A 23,811-nucleotide genomic window follows, 5' to 3' on the forward strand; every position below is an offset into this window, starting at 1 on the left:
ATTTTACTGCACCGTGATGCGTATTCTGTCTGCGCACTGTAGGTGGAGGAGAAGAAAGCGCAGCAGGAGGAATTGCAGCTGCAAAGGCGACTGGTGTTAGAGAAGCGGCTGCAGCGGGCTGCTGAGAAGCGGGAGCTGCAGCTGAAAAACAAAGTCAAGAGGGCCCACGACGAGGAAGAGAAGGTAAGAGCATTGCACAGCACTGGTGCTTGCATGCCATCCTATCTCCATTTGCACATTTTGAAGTGAGGATGCATTAAATTGCGACTCATCAGCCTCAGTATTATCCTTGTGGCAGGGTAGTCTGGACCCCCTGGCAATCTAAATGTAGACAGCCGACAGAGTTGCCTCTTGGTTCTAATTCTGAAAAAGTATGTCTTTTTTTTTAAAGCATGCGATTGCAGTTTTATTGAAAATTGAAGAAATGAATTACTTTATGACCTATAAAATATTTTGCTGTCTCGCTCGCTTAGCTGTCAAGGATGATGGTGGAAACTATTACGCATGAAATTGAATGACATAATTGCTTGGTGGTTTTCAGTAACCTTTGGAGTGCTGTTTGGCCTGGAATACTGTGTCCAATTTATGCAAAAGCTTGCATGCACATCCACCTGAAGCATTTCAAAATTGTCACTATTGTGCAGGTCAACGAAATAGCTTTCATCAACAGCCTGGAAGCTCAGAACAAGCGCCATGACCTTCTGTCACGTGAAAAGGACCATGAGGCGCGTCTGCTGGATATCCAGGTGGCTAAATTCTTATTCTCTGCATTGCTTTCACTATCTTATTTCCATCAGAGTAATTTTCATTCCGGTAGTCGAGGTGCTCGTATTCATTTACCTCGGCCTTTTCATTGGCTGGTGCCCACATCTTAGCCATTTCTTGATTTGAACGCCGCAACTCTGCTCAGAGAATGGTTCAAGGATGTGGTGCAGTCACTGATCTCAGTTTGGCTTTGGCCTGGGCAGGGTGAAAAGTCTGAAATGGTTTTTCATGGAAATAGTTTTTGACTCCGCTTATAAGTGCACTGTCCACAATATACTATCTGTTGTCCACTTCTAAGCACACCATACGACTTCTGGTGACTTGTGGAACTTGCCACCAACTGGAAGGGTAGGAAGCTAACTCGTTTTTCCTTCTGTAAGTATGAGGGCATTTGACTGATAAGGATCTGTTTTTGATTTACGTATTTGCAAATACTGCAGCCCTATTCAAAGGCTGCAGCAGAAGTGGGTTAGAAGTTGGTCTTGGCCAGCAGGAAGTAATTATCGCATAAATATGGAAGTGATAACCATGCACAATTGTACAATCAGCAGAGATTGGTAAAGAAAAAGATGAGAAAATCTTTGCAAGCTGCAACTTGGTAACTTGTAAGATTTACAAGAAAAAATTGTAATGATAATAAGCATGGAGGGAAAGAAAATGTGTTAGAAAGTGTGCGTATGTTCAAATGGAAGCATAACTAAAAACTATGGCGTCTTCTATGTGGTGATACCTTGAAGAGTGAAATGTAATTGTTTACTTAAAAATGAGAGGGTGGATTTACAGTAGAGTTTGGCAAAATGTAGACAGGTAACTGAATTTGAGGGAAGCTGATTTACAAGGCATCCTTTTTATCTGCTTTTAGTTGTGCGCAGTGGCTTGAGCACCTTGCAAAGCTTGCGATTCTGTTTCACCCCCCCTTTTTTTGTTATTGTGTCAGTGTGACCTGCTTTACGTGTGGGTGTTGATCAGCAGTCTAGACAAGTTCTCTTTCCACAGCAAACTGTGTTGCTGTGTCCTTGAATCCTTTTTTTTTTTTCAGGAAGAAAGGCAGAGGAGACAAGAGGAAAAAGCCGCCAAAGAAGCAGCTGCAGAGGTTAGTTGCAGAAAAATCTTTCTTTGCTCTCATTTTTGTTTTTTGAGCAGCCTTCTATTTTTCTGGAAAGTCTTTGTGCAAATGAATAATGGCAATTAACTGTAGGGATGCTTCATGATTAGGTTCTAGCACCTTGACTATAGCCAGATGAGATCTTTATGTATTGAAAAGTAAGTTTAGATTATCTACCGGTGCATGCTTGAACACTCTTGGTTGCAGAGTGAAACTTTGGAATGCTCAGACTTCTGAAATCAAAATTGTGTCATCCTAACTGTCACTCAGGCACTCACTTGAAACACGCATTTTTCTGAACTGCATTTACCATTATCATGTTCCTGTTATTACGTGTTGTCTTCTGCTGCGTAAATTGAGAATGTCTATTTGTGTACTTATTTTTTTAAGTGCACTTCATTATATCTTTTAAAGTTATTTTTTGTTATGATTTGTTATGACACTTTTGTTTTGATATTGTATTAGTACTCATCGTAATTTATAGTCTTTTTTAACAACTAGCTCCTCTAATGCATAGTAATAGCGATCTGTTCTTAGTTATGTAGTTCTAGTGCTTATGAAAAGCGGTACTCTACCGCAACTTTTACTCTGGGACCACTTTCTCTACATTAATTCTCAGTGCATCCCTATAGTAATGACACGACTAATAAAATCAACTCGACAAACAATACCACTTGTAAAATTTTTGCAGGAGCGACGCAAGGTCCTGGAGGCTGAGCGTCAGGCCAAGCTGTTAGAAATACAAGAGAAGAGGAAGTTGAAAGATGAGAAAGTTCAACTGCAGCAGCTAGAGAAAGAAAAGCTTCGTCAAAGTCTTTTGAAGCAGAAAGAAAGGTGAGGAAAAGGTGTTTTAGTCCAACTGTAAGACTCTTTTCTGCTCTAAATCACAACTTTTTTTTGTGACCCGTAGAGGTCGAGCTACTTGAAAGGAGTAGTTCTTCTTGTGAAGGTTCAAGTCGCATTTGACCTTTATATGAGGTTTCCTTGCATGAGGCTATCTGGTTGGTTTCCTGGCGTCCGATTCATTGTGGGGGGTGAGATCCGAAAGGCTGAAAAATTGTGGTAGTCTTCAACAAAGAGCGGTTTCTGCCAGTGTCTGAGGTTCTGGGTGTCAGGCCAGAATACCGCATTTAGTCGCATGATTTGGACACTTTTTTTTTTTCGTTAAATTAAGGCTTCAAAAAGGGGATGCGCAAATCACGCGGAGATTTTGCGAACATGTCCTAAAAAACTCTAGAAATGCCATAACATGCAATATGTACTGTATATTGACACCTACACGTCGACCCCGTTCGCACCCCTCGCTGCCCAAAAGAGAAAGTTTAGTCCAAATATAAGAGGCATCATACCCCCTCCTGCCTCTCCTCACATTATGTAGTTGCCTGCGGGATGGCATGATGACGTGTGCGCAGCTAAAAGCAATAAACACGCCACAATACAATCACAGAGCCAGCAGTCAGGGGCAAACGGAGATAAAAGGTGATAAAATAGCGCCTTTGTTTGCGGCCTGGCATACTAGTGGTGAACTGAACAGCAAATGATTTGGTAGTATTGGATTCTGGCGCGTTTTGGAAAAAGGAATGAAAGGTTGGGAGCTTTTATAATTCACCGGCTTGATACCAAGAGCAGACTTTTCAAAGCTGACACATTTTGCTTCTACAGAGAACGGGAGCAACGTCTCACTGCCCTGACTGCAGCACAGCTGGCCACGGCTGAAGAGCTGCAGAAAAAGATCCAGCTTAAGGTGAACAGTGCACTCTGTTGTCTTATCATACGTTACATGGCTTTTTTTTTTTTAGTTCTCTGGGTATTTATTTTCTACTCGGGACTCTAAACACAAACCCAGAGGCAGTGGCAGGAGATTGGCACATGGGAAAACGGGTATAAAACGAGCAGAGCTGTTCCACTCCAGCTTACCTCTTATGTTTAACTACACCAATCACTTGCCAAATAACCAAACTAATCTAATCAACAAACTAGCAGCCATTGTTAATAGAGTGGTTATTTATGTGTCAACGAAATTACTGGGAATGACATGTACTAGTAGTATTAGACTTGTATACAGACCAGTTACTTGTACACGAGAGTTTCTCAGGAGTGTTGCGTGGTCTCAGTGTTCCAGATGTGCCTGTCAGCTTTCTCATTTTTGGGCTTTTCTAGTTCCCTGGCTGTCTGGTCATGTAGGCCTAATTTATGATAGCAACAGCCAGCCTGATGCCATGCACTAAGGTTGACTCGCTGTTTTATATGTTAGCAGTTGTAATGTTACTGTTATTGTTGGGGGTTTAAATTACACATGTAATCTTAAGGCTTAGGTTGTCTTTGGTTTGATGTTTTTCTTAGTAAAAAGGGCAAGCAGGTATGCTGTGACAGTTTTGGGAGGTTGTTAACTTGCCCAAAGAGTTGCCCATTGTAGATAACACACTTTGGCTGCAGATTGACAAAAAATTTATGTAAGATTAAAATATATATATAAATGATGGGTTTAGCATTAAGGTTCTGGTGTATTTAAACACATTCTTTTCATTTGTGTGGTTTACTTGGAAAATCTGCTCTGTTTGACTTTCACAGCAAGAAGAAAGTGCCCGAAGGCATGAAGAAAACATTGAGCAGATCAGGCTGAAGGCTTTCGAGCTCAGTGTTCGTAAGTGCTCTTCCAACAATGATGATGCTCCTCATCATCAACCTTATGACACAAAGAAGATCTGCTCTCTCTGCAATGTACTGGTAAGTACAGATGCCTGCTTCATATTTGCACATGTTTTATTTACAGTAGAACCCTGCTATAGTAAACTCGGACATACTAAAAACTCTGATGTGGTGAAGTGAAACTGCAGTTCCATTTCGCCTTCTGTAGAGAACTGTACCTCTTTTTTTGTTTACAGTAAAGACATCATTAATATGGAAATGGGTTTGGGTTCGAACCCGGCCGCGGAAGCCGCGTTTCGATGGAGGCAAAATGCAAAGGTGCCTGTATGCTGTGGGATATTAGTAGGCCTTAAATATTCCCAGGTGGTAGAAATTAGGGCACCTCTTTCTTTTTTCATTCCCACCTTCCTCCCTTCCCTTATGGCCTGGCTCTGGTGTGCACTGAGATGTGAGACAGTTACTGCGCCATTTCCTTTCCTCAAAAACCAATTTTCCAAGCTGTTTTTTTCTATAGTAAAAAGCATCTGGCCACGGTGAGGTACTTCTGCAGATTGATGACTTCACAGCACACGTGCAATCCAGGGCATCTCAGGGCAGCAGACATGTGTAACACTGTAATCGCAACTCCGAAGTCGGAGGCAAATGAATACCGAAGACGATAAAATGGCACGCTTTGTGTTGGCTTAGCCGCCAAGCTCATGAGCTGTGAGGAGAGACCGTTCTTTTTTTTAAAGCCTTGGGGTTATGAAACGCACGCACGGAAGACAAAAAATAAAGCTGGCTGTGAATTTGGAAAGAAGGTGGTACAAGCCGCTGAGTAAGGGAAGGCGATAAAAGTGCTGTGACGACTGGGGAAAAGGAAAAAGGGGGGCAAACGTTTGCAGCGTTGGGCAGCGTGAAGCACGAAGCAGTTGTGGCAAAAAGCGGAGGTGTGGTGACACTGTGTGGGTGGTTTTGTTGCGCTAGATTTTGTCGGGCATTTAACTGTCGCTTCCTTTTTGAGGCTGCAGAAGAACGATGCCGTGTTCACACAAAAATTTGGTTTTCATATAGAGTCAAACCCGTCGTAATTGAGCTCACCGGTGTGACAGTTGACGTTAGCGCCACACATCTACAAAAAGTCAAGCCCAAGAATGACGTGTGTCGATTGAGCGAGCACCGCCATTTTCATGCTGAACACAATACCACTCAAGGAAACCTTAACACTACACACTCCAACTGCAGGCAACGATTCACCACTCGCGCCACAAAACTGGACATTTTTGTCCCACCAAAACAAAACTTTATGTCCAAGGAGACACTTATACACAGCACTCATGTGACCAGGCTGACCGCAGCGGTAACACACAAGAGAGGGACCAGGACCAGGCTGTACCGCAAGTAGTCACCATAAGAAGTATCGGGCCGAAAGTTCTCGTCATATGTGGCAGGCGTAGGCTGGTAAAAGTGGGACTGGTGCTGGCGATCGTGGTATGTTGTTTGGCCGCAGCCGTCGGGGTGCTCCTCAAAGTATTGCGTTAACAGCGGCTGGTGGAGGAGGGTGCGCGGGATACACAGGGGGGACTGCTGAGGAATTCCAAGTGAGTTCCACTGACCTGGTCAACTCTTCGCGAACGATCTGGTGGATCGTGGAAGTCAGATCACGCGACGATATTGTGTCTACAGCTGCCACTGTCGTTACCCGGGCCAAACGTCCGAATTTCGGTGTGATGCGACGCATTTTCAATGTCTCAAATGTGCGGCAGTGCTGGATGACGTCGGACACAGACTCAAGACTTGCTTTTCCGATAAGAAAATTATAGATGTCTTCAGCAAATCTTTTAAGTAAGTGGCCAAGTTTGTCCTCTTCTGCCATGAGAGGAGAGACGACCTTGCATACTTTATGATTTTCTCAATGTACTTCCTACATGTCTCACCGGGAAGCTGAGCCTTTTGCGCAAGCGCTTGTTCAGCCCGCTTCTTCGCAACAGAGTCACCGAAGCACTTCTTGAGCTCCTCTACAAAGCGGTCCTGTGTCGTGAAAGAGTCCTCGTGGTTGTCATACCACGTTAGGGCCGTGTCGGTTAGGGAAAACATGACACTGGCAAGCTGGGTGGAGGAGTTCCACGTATTGTAGCGACTCACCCGTTGGTAGTGGGTGAGCCATTCACCGACATCGTTGCTGGATGAGCCCGCGAGCGACCGTGGCTCCTGGTAACGCTGCCACAAACTGCTGAGCACAGACTTCGGAGCGTCGCCGTCCGGGGACATCATGGGTACAGAAAGCGGCAGTCCATCAATGCGACGATTCCAGCGAAAGTGAAGCTGGGGATCCATCTTCGGGGAACCTATATACCCAGCACCTTCGACTAAGATGTTATGACCAGGGGTTTATTCAGACCGCTACGGGCGACTGAAACCAGCTGGGGTCCACTTGCCGAGCACGAGCCGCATGCACCTCGTTCTGCATAGTCAGCGATGCCAACCAAATAGAATAGGCATCGCCTCTTCATGGGCATCACAATATCAACATTTGTAGCATCAGCTGTAACTGAACAGAAGTAACAGTAAAGTTGCGAAAGCTAATATGATTTTTTATATGGGTGGCACTTGTTTCCGTGACTGCTATCGGGCCGCCTTAGCCTGTCTCTTACGGCAGTGGCCATTGTCATAAACTTCAGCTTTTAAGCCGTCTATTCTGCCGTATCACTGGAGGTATACCAAGTTTGGCAGCTGTTGACCATTGATTGGCAACGGCTGCTAGTTTTTCAGGGTTGGCTAATATGCCCAGAACTTCTTGCCAAAGTTATGTAAAATGCATAATGTAAAAAAATGTGGCATAATGTGGTCACACTGCTTGGCAGAAGTGTCTGAGCTCCAGGGGAGGACTTCGAACAAAAGTCAACAGCTCAAATTCTCATATGCTGGGAACTGTTTAGTCGTGCAGAAACTGCGCAGTGGTAACGATCATAATGATGACGACAGAAGTACTGTTTCGTCTCGTATGTGACATTCATCTGTGCAACAGTTGCAAAGATTGCCATTGCAGTACATGATTCTTTTTCTTCAGTTTTCAACAAATTGCTGTTTACAGTATGAACTCCTATACTTGTACAAAGGGATTGTACAAGCTGGGAGTGTAAATTGTGTCAGTTCTGGTGTGTGTGGTAGTTAATAGTTTTTGTGGTACATAATCTGTTTTATCATTGTGGCATGCATTGCAGATTGGGTCTGAAGTGTATCTGCTCAGTCACCTGAGAGGCAAGAAACACCAGGAAGCCATTCGTGAAAAGTATCAAGAAGTGGCTCCATCGACTGAAAAGCTTGTAAGTTGTGTGTAGTTGAACTTACTGAATGGTTGATATAGTACTGATGTCAGTGCAGGAGTGCCTTGGGCATTAGGAATGAGCCAGTATTGAAGTTGTTTTTCATGGTGCTTTTGTTTCGTAACGTGTTGTTTTAATTGTTTCTTGCATACCTGTGCAGGTGTACTAAAATACTTTGACTAAGAAACCTTGCCAAAAACTTCTCATTTTCCTCAGGAATCCTACAACTTGAAGCATATTGTTGATGCCTCAGCTGACCAAATTGATCCCAGCATAGCCTTGGATAGGGAGCGGCAAAAAACACACCGTAAGCGCTGCAAGAAGCTCAGGCACAAGATGACCAGCAGGTGAGCGCCCTCTGTTGGCATTTGCCTTTTTTTGTTTTTGCTAAGTTGAATTTCGCATGGAGTAAGCAGCATTGAATCACGGCCATTCATTTCACTGAGGGTTGCTCATTTCAGGTGGATTGCTGTAATGAACTGAATGTTTACTTGCAGGGGAAAGCTGTACGAGAAGGCCTTTGCAGAAAGACCAAAGGCCACAGAATCAAAGAGCAAGTTCAGGTGAGATATCGATTCCTTTCAAACACTGCTTGTAGTGAAAAGTGATGCAGACCAGGCTGTGACAGCTATTGAAAACATTCTCATGAGGGTTTTTCTACCGTGCACGTTGAAATTACTAGCTAATGTTCAAGGCAATGCTGGATGTGCTCAAAAACTAAGTTTCCTATGAAGGCCACCTGATTTTTTATGGCGTGTAATTTTATCAGAGATGGCCTCAGGTCGAGCTAAATGTTGTGCTATCCATTTTGGTGGGTATTAATACTTGTGTTGACGGATAATGGCAACATGTTTCTGTAACCATACTGCTTGACGACTCGTCCAGTCACATCCTATGTGGCCTTGCAACTTTTTCGAAAAGCCCCGTAGGTTTAGTGACGTTACTTTCACTTGTGCAAGCACCTTTTGATTGCAACCCTTTGTTGCAATGCAGGCTAAACAAGGCAGTGAAAGAAATATCGCGGTGCCTGAGCAGCCAGGGTCAGGGACCCTGGGATAGTGCCCTGGTGTCCAGCCTGGATCGAGCCCTGGGTGAACTGGAACGCACACTGACGCTGGGAGGTAGCCCTGAAGGAGACACATTCCGTGCCTTGGGTGGCCTCACTTGCCTCACTGAACTGTTGGGGTGCCTGTTCAAGTCCAATGCTGAACTCCAGCCTGTTGTGCCCCCACGGTAAGGATACCTTACCTATGTGTATGGATGTGTGAACATTCAAAACTTCTAATTGTTTGTGAATAGTGTTTGCTGTTCGATTTGAATCGCACCACACTTTCATTATTCGAATATTATAAACAAAAACGTAGCATATGGACGGGATGAAGAAGGGCGAAGACAGGACGGTTGCCATACTTACAACTGAATAGAATGAGACGGTAAACCACGCCCCATCCCAGAGCAACAACACGCATGCGCATGACTTAAAACAAGGGAAAAACGAACTGATAATCTTAAAACGTGTGGAAAAAAAACAAAAGAAAAAAGAAAGAGCAGTAGATGATAAAAGGTGCTAAAAAAACTCAAGTGCGTTTTAAAAACTTCAATTCCTTCTCCATCAGATACACAGATGGGGTACTAATGCACGTGCCTTCACTGCATATCGAAATTTCCTGGGCTTCCAAGATTTCCCTAGCCAATTGGTCTTTACCACGCCCTACAATCCTAGTACGATTAAGCAGGGGAAAACAACCATTGCACTTCTTGCAGTGCTCTGGTATGTGTTCACCAGTTTGTTGCCGAAGTGAAGAGGCATGTTTGCCCCTGCTTAATCGTACTAAGATTGTAGGACGTGGTAAAGACCAATTGGCTAGGGAAATCTTGGAAGCCCAGGAAATTTCGATATGCAGTGAAGGCACGTGCATTAGTACCCCATCTGTGTATCTGATAGAAAAGGAATTGAAGTTTTTAAAACACACTTGAGTTTTCTTAGCACCTTTTATCATCTATCGCTCTTTCTCTTTTCTTTTTTTGCTCTTTTTCCACACGTTTTAGGATTATCAGTTTGTTTTTATCCCTGTTTTAAGTAATGCACATGCGCATTACTTAATATGCATGCGCATTAAGTAATGGATGGGGCGTGGTTTACCGTCTCATTCTAATTCAGTTGTAAGTGTGGCAACCGTCCTGTCTTCGCCCTTCTCCCGTCCATATGCTATGTTTTTGTTTATAATATGTCTGACCAACTGGCCCCTCATTATACTGTGTTAAATTTCATTATTCGAACCTACTAAACATTCAGAAATAACCACTTTTCTGTTTATCTAAACTTGCTGCAAAACATTGAAAGATTTCGAAGTGACGGCGTCTTGAACTTGTAACATGAAGTAACTTTGCCCTTCTTTATGTAACTGACTGCCAACAAGGCAGCAAAAGCCCACGAACGACAATCGTAGACCTTGCATACAGTCATACGCTGACGGCTGTTGGGAGCCGGCGCGGCGCAGCCACTATGCAAAGGCCGCTGTTCAAAGGGGCTGCATCCTATGTGTGCTGCCACGGTTGTTTTGCGGCGCCCGCTTTGCTCCATTTTTAATTTTTGTCAATTGCAATAAGAAAACTGTACATCATTGGTAGCAGAGGATCAGAAAAAAGCATGTGACAGAAAAATTAGCCCCAAAGACAGCCCGTGCAACCACGCTGTGTGCGGCGCGGCCCACAGGCTGGGACATCCAACTAACTGCTTGGTTTCATTTTCGTGTCTTTAATTCGTGACAGCATTCAAGCCCTTCACGGAGCTTGCAGCTCAGCGAAACATACGCTAGGGCTAAGCGGACTGCCTGTTGTCGTGAATGCTGCTTTTGGGGCACCATTCTCCAGCTGGTTTTTTGTCTTCCGGTGTCAGGAGGGAGCTTGGAAGGGATGGTCCCGCTGGCATTGCAGCTGGGGCTGCTGCTTTTGTTGTTTTTTGAGCCGTCTTGTTGCAATTTTCCAGCAGTGCACTACGCTTTGCTGCACCGATAATTGATTGCTGACCTTCAGTTTGCAGATATCTGTAGATACTGCATGGCCACCTTATCAATGCTTCATGACAGCATTCAGTATGCTTCTTTTTTTTCACTGAATGCGATTGTTATCCAAAGAATTCTAAACAAGATATTAGTCTGCAAAATGCAGTTTATTGCTGAGGTTAATGAATGCCTTGTGAGTTACAACGTATATGTAACCAAATAGTTGCAAGCTTAAGTTGCAGTAGAAAGCACATTTGTGGGGTAGCCGGCGTGTCTGAGACTAGCTCGTAGAAATGTGTGAGCAAATTTGATTTACCTCTTCTTTTTTTTTCAGTTTGGGTTTGTGGTTATGAATTGTCATGACAGAGAACTGATGCTTTGGCCTCTTGGCCATGGTTTCAGGTGCCTTGTGCGGGCCTGCAACGTGCTGAAGATATCATGCGAGAAGAGCCACACCAACTGTGACTACCTGGTTCTTAGTAATCGTGTTGGCTACCTGCTAGACATACTTGCACACCGTCTTAATGTGAGTAGCTGCTATTTTTGTTTTTGTTACTTCAGGGATTGAGAGATGGAGATTTGGGCCTGATGACCCATCTTTAGATCATAAAAAGGCAAAATAAAGGCAGTGGAAGATTGATGACAAATCAGTGAGGAAACATAACTGTTCATGACAAAAATGCAATCCCATCTAGTGTAATTGAATTCATTTCAATAGCTTGCCAGCCAGTTTCAATATACCGTCTCAGTTTGCTGGGTCATTATGTTGAAACTTATTAGTACTCACTTGTCATTCTATCGCAGTGACTCATTTCTTCTTGATCACCTCTTTTGACCCAGGTTCAGATTTGCAGTGATCAAGCATGTGTAGACTTAGTGCTTGGCGCAGCTTATGTAACTTCAAAGCAGAACTTGTAAGTGCACTTGTATGCAAGCACTCACAAATATTTCTCATAGATATTTGTTTCGTGTAGTTTTTTCTTAATTTAGCTATGTTTATGGGTTCTAAAACACCTTTATGTCGTATAACTACAAACTGCTATCAAATAGTCCTTCGCTCTGATGGTGCATCAACTTATTAAATGCTGAATATTTTCTTCCTTCTTTCACTGTCAATTTGGGCCTCCTAGTAAAATCTGGAAGAGGAGTACAGTGTGTCTCTATAATCGGGTCAACTTGCTGCATTGTTTTTCTCTGGTTGCTGTTTTCATGTTAGCGCTGCTTTTCCTTTTTGCCTCACCTGTGACAATGCTTCGTTGCTCTTGCTCTTTAATTCATCGCACACCTTTAATATGCTCTTGCTGTGACGTGTAGTGCGTGCTTCCGATGTGTAGTAAATGTATTGTAGAGAAGAACGAAAGGAGCTACAAGCAGGGCTACCTGCATATACAAGCTTTGTGAGCTGCTGAATGTGATTACACGTTGTGTTGAAGTTATGGCTCAGAGCCTGGTATGGTGCAGTTGCTGTTGATTGGTACTTTTGCAGCTGCAGTAGTGTTTATTTGCATGGTTTTTTATCAGTGTGTGCATTGAGCAGGAATCACGGAAATGAGCCAGTACTGCTATATTCGTGCATATATATGCTTGTCTACGCTAGTGTCAGCTTTTTATACTGAAAACTTAAAAAAACCAAGTCATGGTATCTCACTGTGGCATGTAGTGAATACTAGAGGCATCGTAAAATTTATTTTGAAGCTAAACATGTGTTCTTTCTTGCCCTTGTGGATTGTTGTTGCTTTTATTAAACTTAATATATTGCATGGATAGAATTTATCGGTAGTCAAATGCATACTTTTTTCTTCAGCTTCTGCCAATTTGAACATGGCACACCACGTACTAATTAGAAATAAACTCAAAACACTCTTAAAGTTGTAACTTGTGATGTTTGAAGTCATATGAGACAATAAACTACAAATACAATTAATTTTATTTTGCCATTGCTGAATTTAAAGTGAAAAGAGTGTAAGATTGGAACAAAAGCATCCATGTGCTGTTCATTCATGAAGGAGCTTGCACCATTTTCTGGGTTGCAATGTGCAGCTGATGGTACCAGACGAGTGGGCCACAATCTGTGGCGGGCGCCTTGAGCCGGGCCAGGATGCGACGGTGGCTGCACTGTTGGCACTGGTGCGGGCAGCACTGAAAGGTGTCACTCGCTCAGACTCGGAGCTCATGGCCTCTGACGACCACCTGCATAGGTTACTCGACGTCATCAGGTGAATCAGCCTTCCTCACCGAATTTTCCTCACTACAGAAATGCCTGGCTGATACAAAAGGAGCGAGTACTGGAACGAAAAAAAAAAAAAAAACCTGACTGAATAAAAGAAACTTGCAGGATGGTCACAAGTGTGTAATGTGAATGTTTGAGTGGTAGTAGTGGTGTAAGGGCAAAATAATTCTTACATTATTGTGGCCTAAACTACTAGGCTCCCCTTTAATGCTCAGGCGAATGTACTGCAGCTTGCGACGCCTTGTACACCATGCCTCTTCTGTGCAGTCCCGCTAGATTTCTTATCATATGGGGTCAAACCTCTATATAATTAACATGGATATTACGAATTATTGACTATATCAAACTATGTAATTGTTTTTGACAAGCTCATGCAATTTCTACTTTATACGGTTAAACCTTGATGCAACAAACTTCAGTATAACGAAATCCTCGATATAACAAAGCATTCCAGTTTTGATAACTTTGCATCCATAGCACACCGTGTACAGTGAAAGCTCGTTAATTCGAATCTCGATAATTAGAATTTTTTTCGGATAATTCGAACTACACTACAGTTGAATCCCGGCACAACGAATGCTGCTTCAACGAAATTTTTGCCACAACGAAGTATTTTTCATTCCCCGCGAAATCCCCATAGGAGTTAATGTATTAAAATTCCCTCGAAAACGAATTACTTTGTGAGCACGCATTCGCTTCTACGAATTTTTCGCGAGCCTTCACCGGTCAGTGGCCCGCCTTTCTTCAAAAGTTGGGTGCTGTACAAGATTATTCCCTGCTAAAGCAGTGGCTTAGAGCAGCTAAATAATGCATGGAATGTATGTTTATTACATTTTCATGTATTCTTTATTAAAAAATTTGGTTGGGAGTCGTTTATTCGTCATAGGGAAGCAGCGAGGGGACTTGTTGGCACCGTGCGAAGGCCGCCGGCCGTACGAGGGCCAAAAACGAATCCAAATTTAGTCGCCAACCTCCCCTCCCCGCCTTCTTCGCAGCCCTTGCTGCCATTTCTCGTGTGTCGGTGTGTGTTGATCGTCAATTTCTCGCTGCAGTCTGATCTCGTCGATCGCCTCTGCCATGTCGCCGCCACCGAAGAAGCGAAAGTTTATTACGCTAGAAGAAAAGGATAGAATTATCGCCGAATTGGAAAGCGGGAAGAAGGCAATTATTGCCACAGATTTTGGCATCGCGCCGAGCTCGCTATTGACGATTATGAAGAATAAGGACAGCATTAGGAAGGCACTTTCATCGGGCACTTCACCGCAGCACAAGAAAGTGACGCAACCAACGTATGAAGAGCTTGACAAGGCTGTCTATGCTTGGTTCGTCAATACGCGAGCAACAAACATGCCCCTGAGCGGTAAAATTGTACAGCAGAAGGCCCTAAATTATGCTTGTTTGCTAGGGCTGAACGACTTTAAGGCAAGCATAGAATGGCTGAATCGCTTTAAAGAAAGGCATAATATCGTCGGCAAGGTTTTGTGCGGTGAATTGGCATCTGCGGACATTGACGGCGCATCAGCATGGGCGGCGGACAACATGACTGACATAATGAGCAGTTACGCTCCGTCTGATATTTATAACGCAGACGAGACGGGCCTCTTCTATGAGATGCTGCTAGCGAAGACGCTTGACTTTAAAGGGCAGCGTTGCCACGGAGGCAAACATAGCAAGAAACGAGTGACTGCACTGCTGTGCACAAATGTGGATGGGTCTGACAAACATCCCCCGTTAGTTATTGGCAAAAGTGCAAAGCCGCGCTGCTTCAAGGGGAACAGGAGCCTACCTGTCAAGTACGTGGCAAAGAGCCGGTCGTGGATGACCCGTGCCATTTTTGCTGACTGGGTGGTGGCACTTGACCGCGACATGAGCAGACAAAATCGACAAAATTGAAAGGTTTGTTTGCTCTTGGACAATTGTTCAGCGCACTGCATTGACGACGTCAAGCTGTCAAGTGTGGAGCTGAAGTTCTTCCCGCCGAACTGTACCTCAGTCATTCAACCCCTGGACCAAGGCATCATCCGGAGCATGAAGTCTTCCTACTGGGAGAGGTTGATCCAGCGGCTTCTCCTGAACACCGACACTGGTAGGGAGACGAAAGTCGATCTTTTCATGGCTTTAGAAATGATAGCTGCGGCATGGAGAGCAACACGGTGCAGCATGATCCACAACTGCTTCAAGCACGCCGGGTTTGTAGACAGCAAGGCGACCAGCAGGACTGCAGCCGCGGAAAGTGTACCATCGTTATCGACTCTGGGGATTGACGTTACTTTGAAATTGCTCCAGGAAGCTGGAAACCTCCCTGCTGACATAGCGCTGGATAATTTCCTCGACGCTGACGCGGACGTGATTTTCTACGAGGAACGAAGCGATGAAGACATCATCAAAAGTGTTTGCGAGCTGGAAGAGCCGTCCGATCATGAAGACAACTCCGCTCAAGATTTACCTGCCCCGGCAGCCTTATCGCAGGTACTGGATACCTTCGACGTTATTAGAAAATTCCTTGGCACACACAATGGCGACGTTGCGATGTCGCTGTTAACAGAGTGCGAGAGTCGCGTGACGCCGCTGCTGGCAGTGAAATGCAAGCAGGCTAAGCTCACAGGTTTCTGGCAATAAAACTGTTTTGCTGGAGTTATTGCCTTGCATTTTTGGTTAATTTCTCTACAGCGAAATTTTGCGACAACGAAATTTCTCGCGCGTCCTGTCGATTTCATTGTAGCGGGATTCAACTGTACTCAGTCTGGCCAAGCTCCATAGAGATCTGTGTATAAAAAGCCCGTTAATTCGAAAGTGAGTCGGTTCCGCTGCGGATAATTCGAACTATGCGCCACCGCGTCTGGGCGGCTTGGCATACAGCACGTGGCCAAAAAAAAAGCACCTCCGCATAGTTAGAGGCTGCACATGTCCTAAACAGGGACAGAAGATGGGACCAGATAAAACCGTGGAAGAGTGGGTAAAGGGTTGGCGGCCATCGTGGCGGCTGCCTACCCTTATTTCCGTGCAGCGTCCGAAACTCGCAGCTAAATACTTGTTAATTCGAGCCCTGTTAATTCGGAAATACAGATAAGTACTGTCGGCGCGGTCCCAGCCAACGCCCATGAAAGGGTCTGACTTCGGACGGGCGCTACAAATTACGTGCGAAAAACTTTTTTTTTCTTTGCGAGTGTCGTCCATCCTTCCACCCATCAGTCAGTTGCCAACGGAAGTACGCGGTCAGCCGCGATCATGACGCCGGCTTTAGCATCGCCCGGCGGTCAGCCGCTGGGCGGAAGCGGCCAACATGGGATATCAGCACGGACCAATCAGGGCGCGACCGCGTCTGACTTCCGCCCGCTTCTACAACATGGCCGCGCCTGCCGAAGCAGCCTCTTGCTTCACGACGAACTCGTCGTTGCCGCTACACTGTGCCGCATGTTCATGGAAAACAAAATTCGCACGAAGCTTTCAAAGCTGCTAGACTTAGCCACTACCCATCGGTTGACGTCAGGAAGCGCGGGAGGTTCAGACAGGTTAACTATTTTGGTTGAGAAAGGCATGCCAAAGCTCTGTGATCCGCTTGCAGCAACACTCTTCTCACGCTTCGGCATTCTGCGACAAGCGCAAGCGGAATCCACTGCCGCGGCAGATTCCGCCTAAATACTCAGTGGAAAGCCTGATCGGTCCGGGACAGATTTCTGCCGCGGCAATGAGGAAGTTGCATTCCCATGGCAACAAACATGGCGGCACGCTTCAAAGCAGGACCGCTTGCTTCGTACTCAATTCGTCGCTTATACTGCCTTTTTTGTTGCGTTCACTGGCCATAAATGGGGCACCCATTTTTCGCTTGGTCTCACCTCGCCTATAAAAAGACGTATGAGTGAAAGATTTGCTTTATTTTTTCATTTAGCGATTTTATTGACAGAAATAGTTCCCATCCTAACAAACAGATGGCGCCACTAGGCTGAGCTTATCGCGTCTGTGTTTTCATACGCCTAACTAAAGGTGAAAATGTGAGAAATGCTAAACATCCCGAAAAATACCCGTGTTAAGCTAAGTGTCCCGAAAAATACCTGTGTTAAGCGTACATAAGCGTGCATATGCATACCGTATTTACACGATTGTAAGTCGACTCGAATGTAAGTCGACCCCCCCAAAATCACATTTCCGAAGAATAAAAAAAACTTCCGAGATTGTTTAAGCTTGGCCTTGAATAGTTGAACGCGCTAGCATTATCCAGCGACCGCCGTTTATTGCCAGCCGCTATTGGCTACCGCGCGTGGGTGTGCCCGTGGGCACATTCCAAAACTAAAATGTATTAGTCACTGGACTAATCGCCCACACTTGCGCTATCGTCCTCACCAGCGCTGCCGTCGTGATCGCTGCTGCGGTCCCCGCAGCTCGTTGTTCTAACATCGTCGTGCAGCGAAATCTCGCACTTCAACCACATCACGACATCGTGTGTAACAGCTGAAAATTTTGCCTCGCTGCGGCTGCCACACCTGATCACCCGTTGCGAACGTCGAACTTTGCGGCCCGGCGCGCAGTTGTTCGTTTCTTCGGCGTAAAGAATGACAGCCATCTCGAATGTAGCCATGAACGAGCGCCGTTCGCTTGCTGTACCTGGAGTACAAATGATGACTTACGAAGCACTACATTAAATACTTGTCAAAACGCGGCCGGCAGTAGTCAAATGCGTCAGGGCCAAAGAGAAACTACACGTGAGCGGCGTCGGCTCTTCCATCGGCTATCGACACTCCCCGGCGCCGCTGTGGTTTCGAGTGGGGGTGCCGCCGCGATTGGAACAGCGGCCCTTCCTCAACTATCGGCGCTCTCTTGAGCGCCGAGCACATGGTTGAAAGTAAACAAAAAAAAACTTGGACGACACCTATTAAGAGTAGAATGTGAATGCGTTATTGGGCCGCTGCCGCTTATCAGCAGACGCATTCTGCGGCCACGTGTGGGGAGTGCGCTAGTGCGGTTTGCTGCTTATTGACAACCACCATCGGCCGTCTCGCACTGGGTCGGGATGCCGTTTCTGCGCGTTGACTTAGCATCTTAGCAGCTGCTCAAGGCCAGCACGAAGAGCGACGCGACGGAGCCGTGCAGCAAAAATCCAACCACGCTGTAGCAGGCTTGATATCTCATTTGTCTTGCCTTTATTTACGGTACTATGCTTTAGTTTCGATTTTAAGCTGACCCCCCACTTCTGATTTTAAGATTTTGAAAAATAGGTCAACTTACTATCGTGTAAATACGGTATATGGTACGTAGACAGTGTCCATTTATGCTCTATTCTAACCACATCTGTGTATGCCGAGAGCGCCCACGTTGTGACGAATTTCGCTCACTCTCGCCGCCGAATGCCCAAGTGTCAACATGCCATAAAGCTGTACTAAGGCTATAAAGTAGACCGTAGCGTCGCTCGACTATGTTGACATGTTAACAGTGGATGCAAAGCTACTTTCACTGGTGTCGCCTCGACTTCCGGTAGCACTGTAGCCAATGTGGTGTTGTTGCCAAACTTGATGTGTGCGAGTAGGCTGAAAAGTTCGTGGTCCGCCGCCAGAATAAAATGCCCTTGCATTTCTCGCTCAATTCGGTCTGTGGACCGTGCGCGGACCTCGTAGACCGGAAGCTATACCCCATGTGACCGCTAGTCCGCGGGCCAAAACAGGTCTGTGGTCCGTCGTCTGGATACACCTTTACAGTCATATAAATACAGTAATTTTGGAAATGGTTGAAACATGCCACAAGCACTGACTCAACATGTAGTCTCTATTCAGAAAGTGCAAAACGGTTAGTTTTTTTGTGTCTGAGAGCCATATTAAAATTGCTAATTGCTGCTGAGATAATTAAACATAAGCTAAAATTATGATACTGCTATATAATACATATGACATGCCTCTTCCTCATGAAAGGAAAAATGTGCAAATGTGCTTGTGCACAGGAGCACTGCAAAACAGTGAAGGTGCTGAATAGCAGACACAAAGTAGCCTTGCAGTGCGAGGGCTCGGGCCTACTGTACTCAGCCTGTCAATCTGTATCGCATATGGTTTACTCAACGTTTGCACTCCTGTCGTAATCTCTTCTCGTTGCAGTTATTCGGTCAGCATTGGAACCGTGGACAAACTTTCTCAGTGCCTGGGCAAAGTGCGTGGTTCTGAGACACCTCAGCTGACTGAGTTCTTGGTGGAGGCCATGGAGTTTGTTGCCTGCCTGGCCAACGTTGTCGCCAAAAGGTTGGCATCATTGTATAATACTTGCCTCACTTACAGTAGACAGCCAGCAATTCAGTATTTGCTTATTCAGCTGGACTGTTAGTGGATTTAAGTGGGAGTTATTTCTGCATTTCAACACCTGAAGAATGGACTAAAGTTTCCTAGAATGTGTAAACCATCAGTGCCTAACATTAGGAGTATACTTCAAGTGTATAATCTGTTAAGCTGTACATTATTACTCATCTGCAGCGCTGATATGGTCACGCTGTCTACGAGTGCCTCCTGAGCAGCAGTTAGTTTCATGTGACTATTGCTTTTTTTCTCTCAGTCGAGCAAAGCATCGCAAGGAGGAAGACTCGACGCAACTGGCAGTGACCATTGGAGTCACCCAGCTGGCTGGGTCTGTGTCACTACTTTATGGCACCCTGCTACAGATGGGAGTGCCATCTGGGTGGCGCGCTGGAAACCAGACGCCTACCTTGCTGTCACCCGGGAAGCTGGCCATCGCCAGTGCCGCCATTACACTGCTGAACCACATCGCATGTCTTGATTTGACCATGTTCCAGGTGAGCGAGTGTGCTTGTGTTGTGCATGCTGTTGCTCGCATTTTGGTCACTTTAAAGAAACCATAATGTGGTTCTAAGTGGCATAAATGTGTTCACCTTTTTGTCTATGAGTTGATAAATTTTAGAGCGTGTGTGAGGATCAAATTGAATATAAATAATTTAGATTGGTTGTGAAATAAATTGAACAGTTTCAGACATGAATGCAAGGAATTTAAATTAAAAACAAATACTTCTTCACAAAAACCAGCAAAAAAGACATCTTGCGCACAGATCTTATTTTACTCGTTATTAGCACAACTTATAGTACCTATAAAGTGCAAAGCAGGTGGAACTATGTAGTGGTAATTTTATTCTTTGAATAACATTACTGAAAAGTTTAGTATGACAGTCTGACTTCATGCTTACGTGACAAAGGAGCTTACTGAATTTTGTCATGGAGCATTGCAAGGTAGGCAGATATCTTCTTGCTTGTGTATTGACATCAGAGGTTGCTATCGATGGGGCATGGCACAGTGTATTGCTGAGAAAACGAAACATAATGGCTAATGAAGTGTATGAAGAGCTACAGTGCTGGAGGGAGCATTCTTTTCATGCTCCATCTTGAAGAAAAAGCACCGACTGCAGAATCTCACTGCAGATGCAGTGCTCTTGATGAGCTGTAGGCCTCTTAACCCTCGCTTATTGGTTTTGTTGCTGTACAAGCCTCGCGACACACACGAGCAATATTATACATGCGTAATGAGATGAGTGCTTGTTACATTGTGTATGTATTGTCCTTGTCTTATCATTGCACTCTTCTTACTGTGTGTACTGCTGTAGTGCTAAATTTTTTTGCGCGTTGTTAACAGTGGCAAACTGATGAGCCCTTCGGTACTGTCTTATTGCACTGAATGTGTTGTTTGTGCCATGCCCCCCACCTGGCTAGCGTGCTGTGTTTGAGGAACACCTGCTTTACCTCCACATTCTCCCATCCCATATCACTTTTCAATATTTTCCTCCTGCAGGCTGTGCTAGGAGCCGAAGGCATGTCCTTGCAGCTGCGGCACATTGTCAGCTACCTACTGTGGTACTGTGCCCATTGGGAAGAATGGGCACTCCTACACCAGGTGGTGTTACTGGTTGGGCACTTCGCTGTGCTTTCCCCGGACAACCAGGTGGGGGCTTGCTCTGCTGCTGCTTATTTTCTTGCTGTTCACGCTGAAGCTTGTTCAGTTTTGAAAGCAAAATGTGGTTCCCAAATGTCATTTGGAGTGGTCTGCTGCGTACAGTGACCTCAAAGAGGAAGCTTTAGCCCGTTGGTCTGTCTGAACATAGAAAAAGAAAAAGGAATTTTCTCTGGAGCTGCTGAACCAGCATGATTAAATTTCTTGTGTAAAAAGAAAATGAAATGCGAATTTATTCACTAATAGATACAGAATTTTGTTTTGGGCCCTTTGTTTGTAGAATATAACAAAAATTGAAGAAGTTGGGCAGAACTCCCACAATTTTATCTGGCCATTTTAAGTGAGATTGTTGATCAGAATTACAGATAACTTGTCCGTTTTTACCGGCTGTCTTCTATATCCGGCGTCTGTTACAAGAGGGATCCGCTAATTGGTAGAGATAGGGTGGCCAACCAAGTGTGTGAAAAATGTCATGTTCCTGATTGGTCATTACAGCCGTGCCTCTCATAGTAGGATTAAACTGTATTTATTTTCCATTTTTATAACAGCAGCTGCTTGATGCAAGCATTCCTGCATTCCTCGTCCATTTGTTTGGGAAAATAGGAGTGGGGACCCAAGCTAAACTCCCTCAACTCTGCTACATTAATTGTGCCATCATCTGAATAAGCAAGAAATTGTGTAGCATATGCTGCAACAGCCGTTATAAACTTAACTTTAATTTTTTAGACCTCTTGCACTGTATTAAAAAACTGAGTTAAACAACAAAATAGGTGACCACCTTTGGACAGAGGCCATTGGCAACTGTAATTCACATTTACAGCATTGATACTGTGACAGTGGATTAATATACTTTACTGCACTGCAGCAGCAGTGAGAACTAGCTGTGCCTGCTGACAGTAATATCATATCCAGATGTGCTTTGCTGTAAGGGGGCAAAGGAATGCAGCATGCTTTTTTTGCTTTCTTTCTTTTTGTGTTTGCAGGCTGTAATTCAGTCAGGGGAACAACCCACTCTCCTGCAACTGTTGTGCACGCTGCCATTTGAGTACTTCAGCAATCCAAAGCTCACACAAGTACTCCTGCCCACGCTCGTGTGCTGCTGCTTTGGAAACGAGCACAACCGCACTGTATTAGAAAAGGAACTGAGCCCCCTACTGCTGGCTAATTTTGTCGAGGTAAGTGGTATGCTCAGATGATTTTTATCAGCTCCTGGGAGGGCTGCTTTAAGCATATAAATACCGTAATTACTCGCATAATTTATGCACTTTTCTTTTTCGGTAATGAAAGCTTCATAAAAGGGGTCACAAATTGCGCGGAGATTTTGCGAGAACGTCCTAAAAAATTTTTTAAGGATCATAACACGCAATGTATGCGGTATATTGCCACGGATAAGTTGACCCCGCAACTTGCACCTCTTGCTGGCCGAAAGAAAAAAAAAAGTTGACTCCAAATATAAGTCGACACATAGCCCTCCCGAAAGACGCCGGTTCGATTCCGGCCACGGCGGTCGAATTTCTATGGGAACGAAATTCTGGAGGCCCGTGTACTGTGCGATGTCAGTGCTTGTTAAAGAACCCCAGGTGATCGAAATTTCCGGAGCCCTTCACTACAGTAACCGACGGGTAATTTGGACTACAATAATTCGGACTTGCAGGATATTTCGGATCTCAATGAGGCACCGTCAGTCGCCCCATAGAAGCGCATACATATTCGCGACGGATATTTCGGACTTCAAAAGTCTGAAAGTTCGATTTTTCGGACTTATTTCAGTCGCTTGCGGGCCAAAATCGGCCGTCTTATCGGCTTTTCGCCAGCGCAAAAGGAGCCATCTTGGGTTGAGGTGGATTTACGCTGCAGTTGGATTGGCTTGACATACTTTCGTTACCTCATTGTTGCCAGTAGAGGTCCCTGCGATCTCTGACACTTCGAGGTGGCAGCCGGATTGTCATCGCCGTCACTTTTGTTGCCGACGTCGCGGGCAGTTATCGCTTGTCCCATACGTTGAAAATTGGTTTTTGGGGGAAGGAAATTGTGCAGGAGCTATCTCACATCTCGGCGGGAAGGGATAAAGGAGGGACTGAGAGAAGAAAGGAAGAAAGAGGTGCCGTAATGGAGGGCTCCGGAATAATTTCGACCACCTGGGGATCTTTAATGCACACTGACATCGCACAGCACTCAGACGCCTTTGTGTTTCGCCTACATGGAAACGCGGCCTCTGCGGTCGGGTTCCTACCCGGGTACTCCGGATCAGTAGCCGAGTGCCCTAACCGCTGAGCCACCGCAGCAGTTCTCATGCGTTCGCCATTCGCCGTTTCATCACCTGTGTTTCTCTGACCGCGTCGACTGAGTGGCGCTCAGTCTTCACGAAGTTACATCCGTTCGCTGTTTTGTTATTGTGTCTGGCGGTTCAGCCGCTTTAAATGGTAAGTGCCGTATCTTTGCATGTGTTTGACGAGCGGTGTGATGCACACTCGGGTTGTGGACAATATGGCCCCGCCAAATCCGTCAAAGAAGCGTGGGAAGTATTCCATCTAAATGGGGTGACCTTGCTGTCTAGCGTGTACAGTGAAAGCACAACTTTGGCGCAAATACAGGCGCAACTCGCCGCCAGCAAGAAAAATTTTCCGCAAGGTAAAATCAGTGACATTTTTCAGCCGATTTCGTCTCAATAAAGTGATTTTTTTGTACTTCACAGATTTTTCGGACTGTTCGATTATTCGGACCATTTTTCGGGTCCCTTCTAGTCCGAAAAATCGGTAGGCGACTGTATAGCGTTCCTCATAGCCTGAGTCGCTTTGGTACTTTAAACCCGCTAAATCAAAT

At 45.1% G+C, this 23,811-nt stretch overlaps 1 protein-coding gene across 4 annotated transcripts in view; it reads left to right on the forward strand.

Moving 5' to 3' along the window:
- Window positions 1-23,811, forward strand: part of ssp3 (SCAPER domain-containing protein short spindle 3) — a 107,103-nt gene that overhangs the window by 22,315 nt on the left and 60,977 nt on the right. For all 4 annotated transcript variants that reach the window (XR_013313334.1, XR_013313335.1, XM_077658108.1 and 1 more), the window contains 16 exons: window positions 43-183; window positions 645-746; window positions 1,805-1,858; window positions 2,562-2,704; window positions 3,533-3,614; window positions 4,442-4,597; window positions 7,723-7,824; window positions 8,041-8,171; window positions 8,322-8,387; window positions 8,818-9,057; window positions 11,232-11,355; window positions 12,870-13,045; window positions 19,140-19,280; window positions 19,588-19,825; window positions 20,830-20,979; window positions 21,972-22,163. Coding sequence is in view for 2 of the 4 variants with exons in the window: in XM_077658108.1 (XP_077514234.1) it covers window positions 43-183; window positions 645-746; window positions 1,805-1,858; window positions 2,562-2,704; window positions 3,533-3,614; window positions 4,442-4,597; window positions 7,723-7,824; window positions 8,041-8,171; window positions 8,322-8,387; window positions 8,818-9,057; window positions 11,232-11,355; window positions 12,870-13,045; window positions 19,140-19,280; window positions 19,588-19,825; window positions 20,830-20,979; window positions 21,972-22,163 (2,238 nt within the window). In the remaining 2 variants the exon portion in view is untranslated. The remainder of the gene's footprint in view (window positions 1-42; window positions 184-644; window positions 747-1,804; window positions 1,859-2,561; window positions 2,705-3,532; window positions 3,615-4,441; window positions 4,598-7,722; window positions 7,825-8,040; window positions 8,172-8,321; window positions 8,388-8,817; window positions 9,058-11,231; window positions 11,356-12,869; window positions 13,046-19,139; window positions 19,281-19,587; window positions 19,826-20,829; window positions 20,980-21,971; window positions 22,164-23,811) is intronic.

The sequence above is a fragment of the Amblyomma americanum genome, chromosome 3 (genome assembly GCF_052857255.1).
Source record: "Amblyomma americanum isolate KBUSLIRL-KWMA chromosome 3, ASM5285725v1, whole genome shotgun sequence".
NCBI classification, from domain to species: Eukaryota; Metazoa; Arthropoda; class Arachnida; order Ixodida; family Ixodidae; genus Amblyomma; species Amblyomma americanum.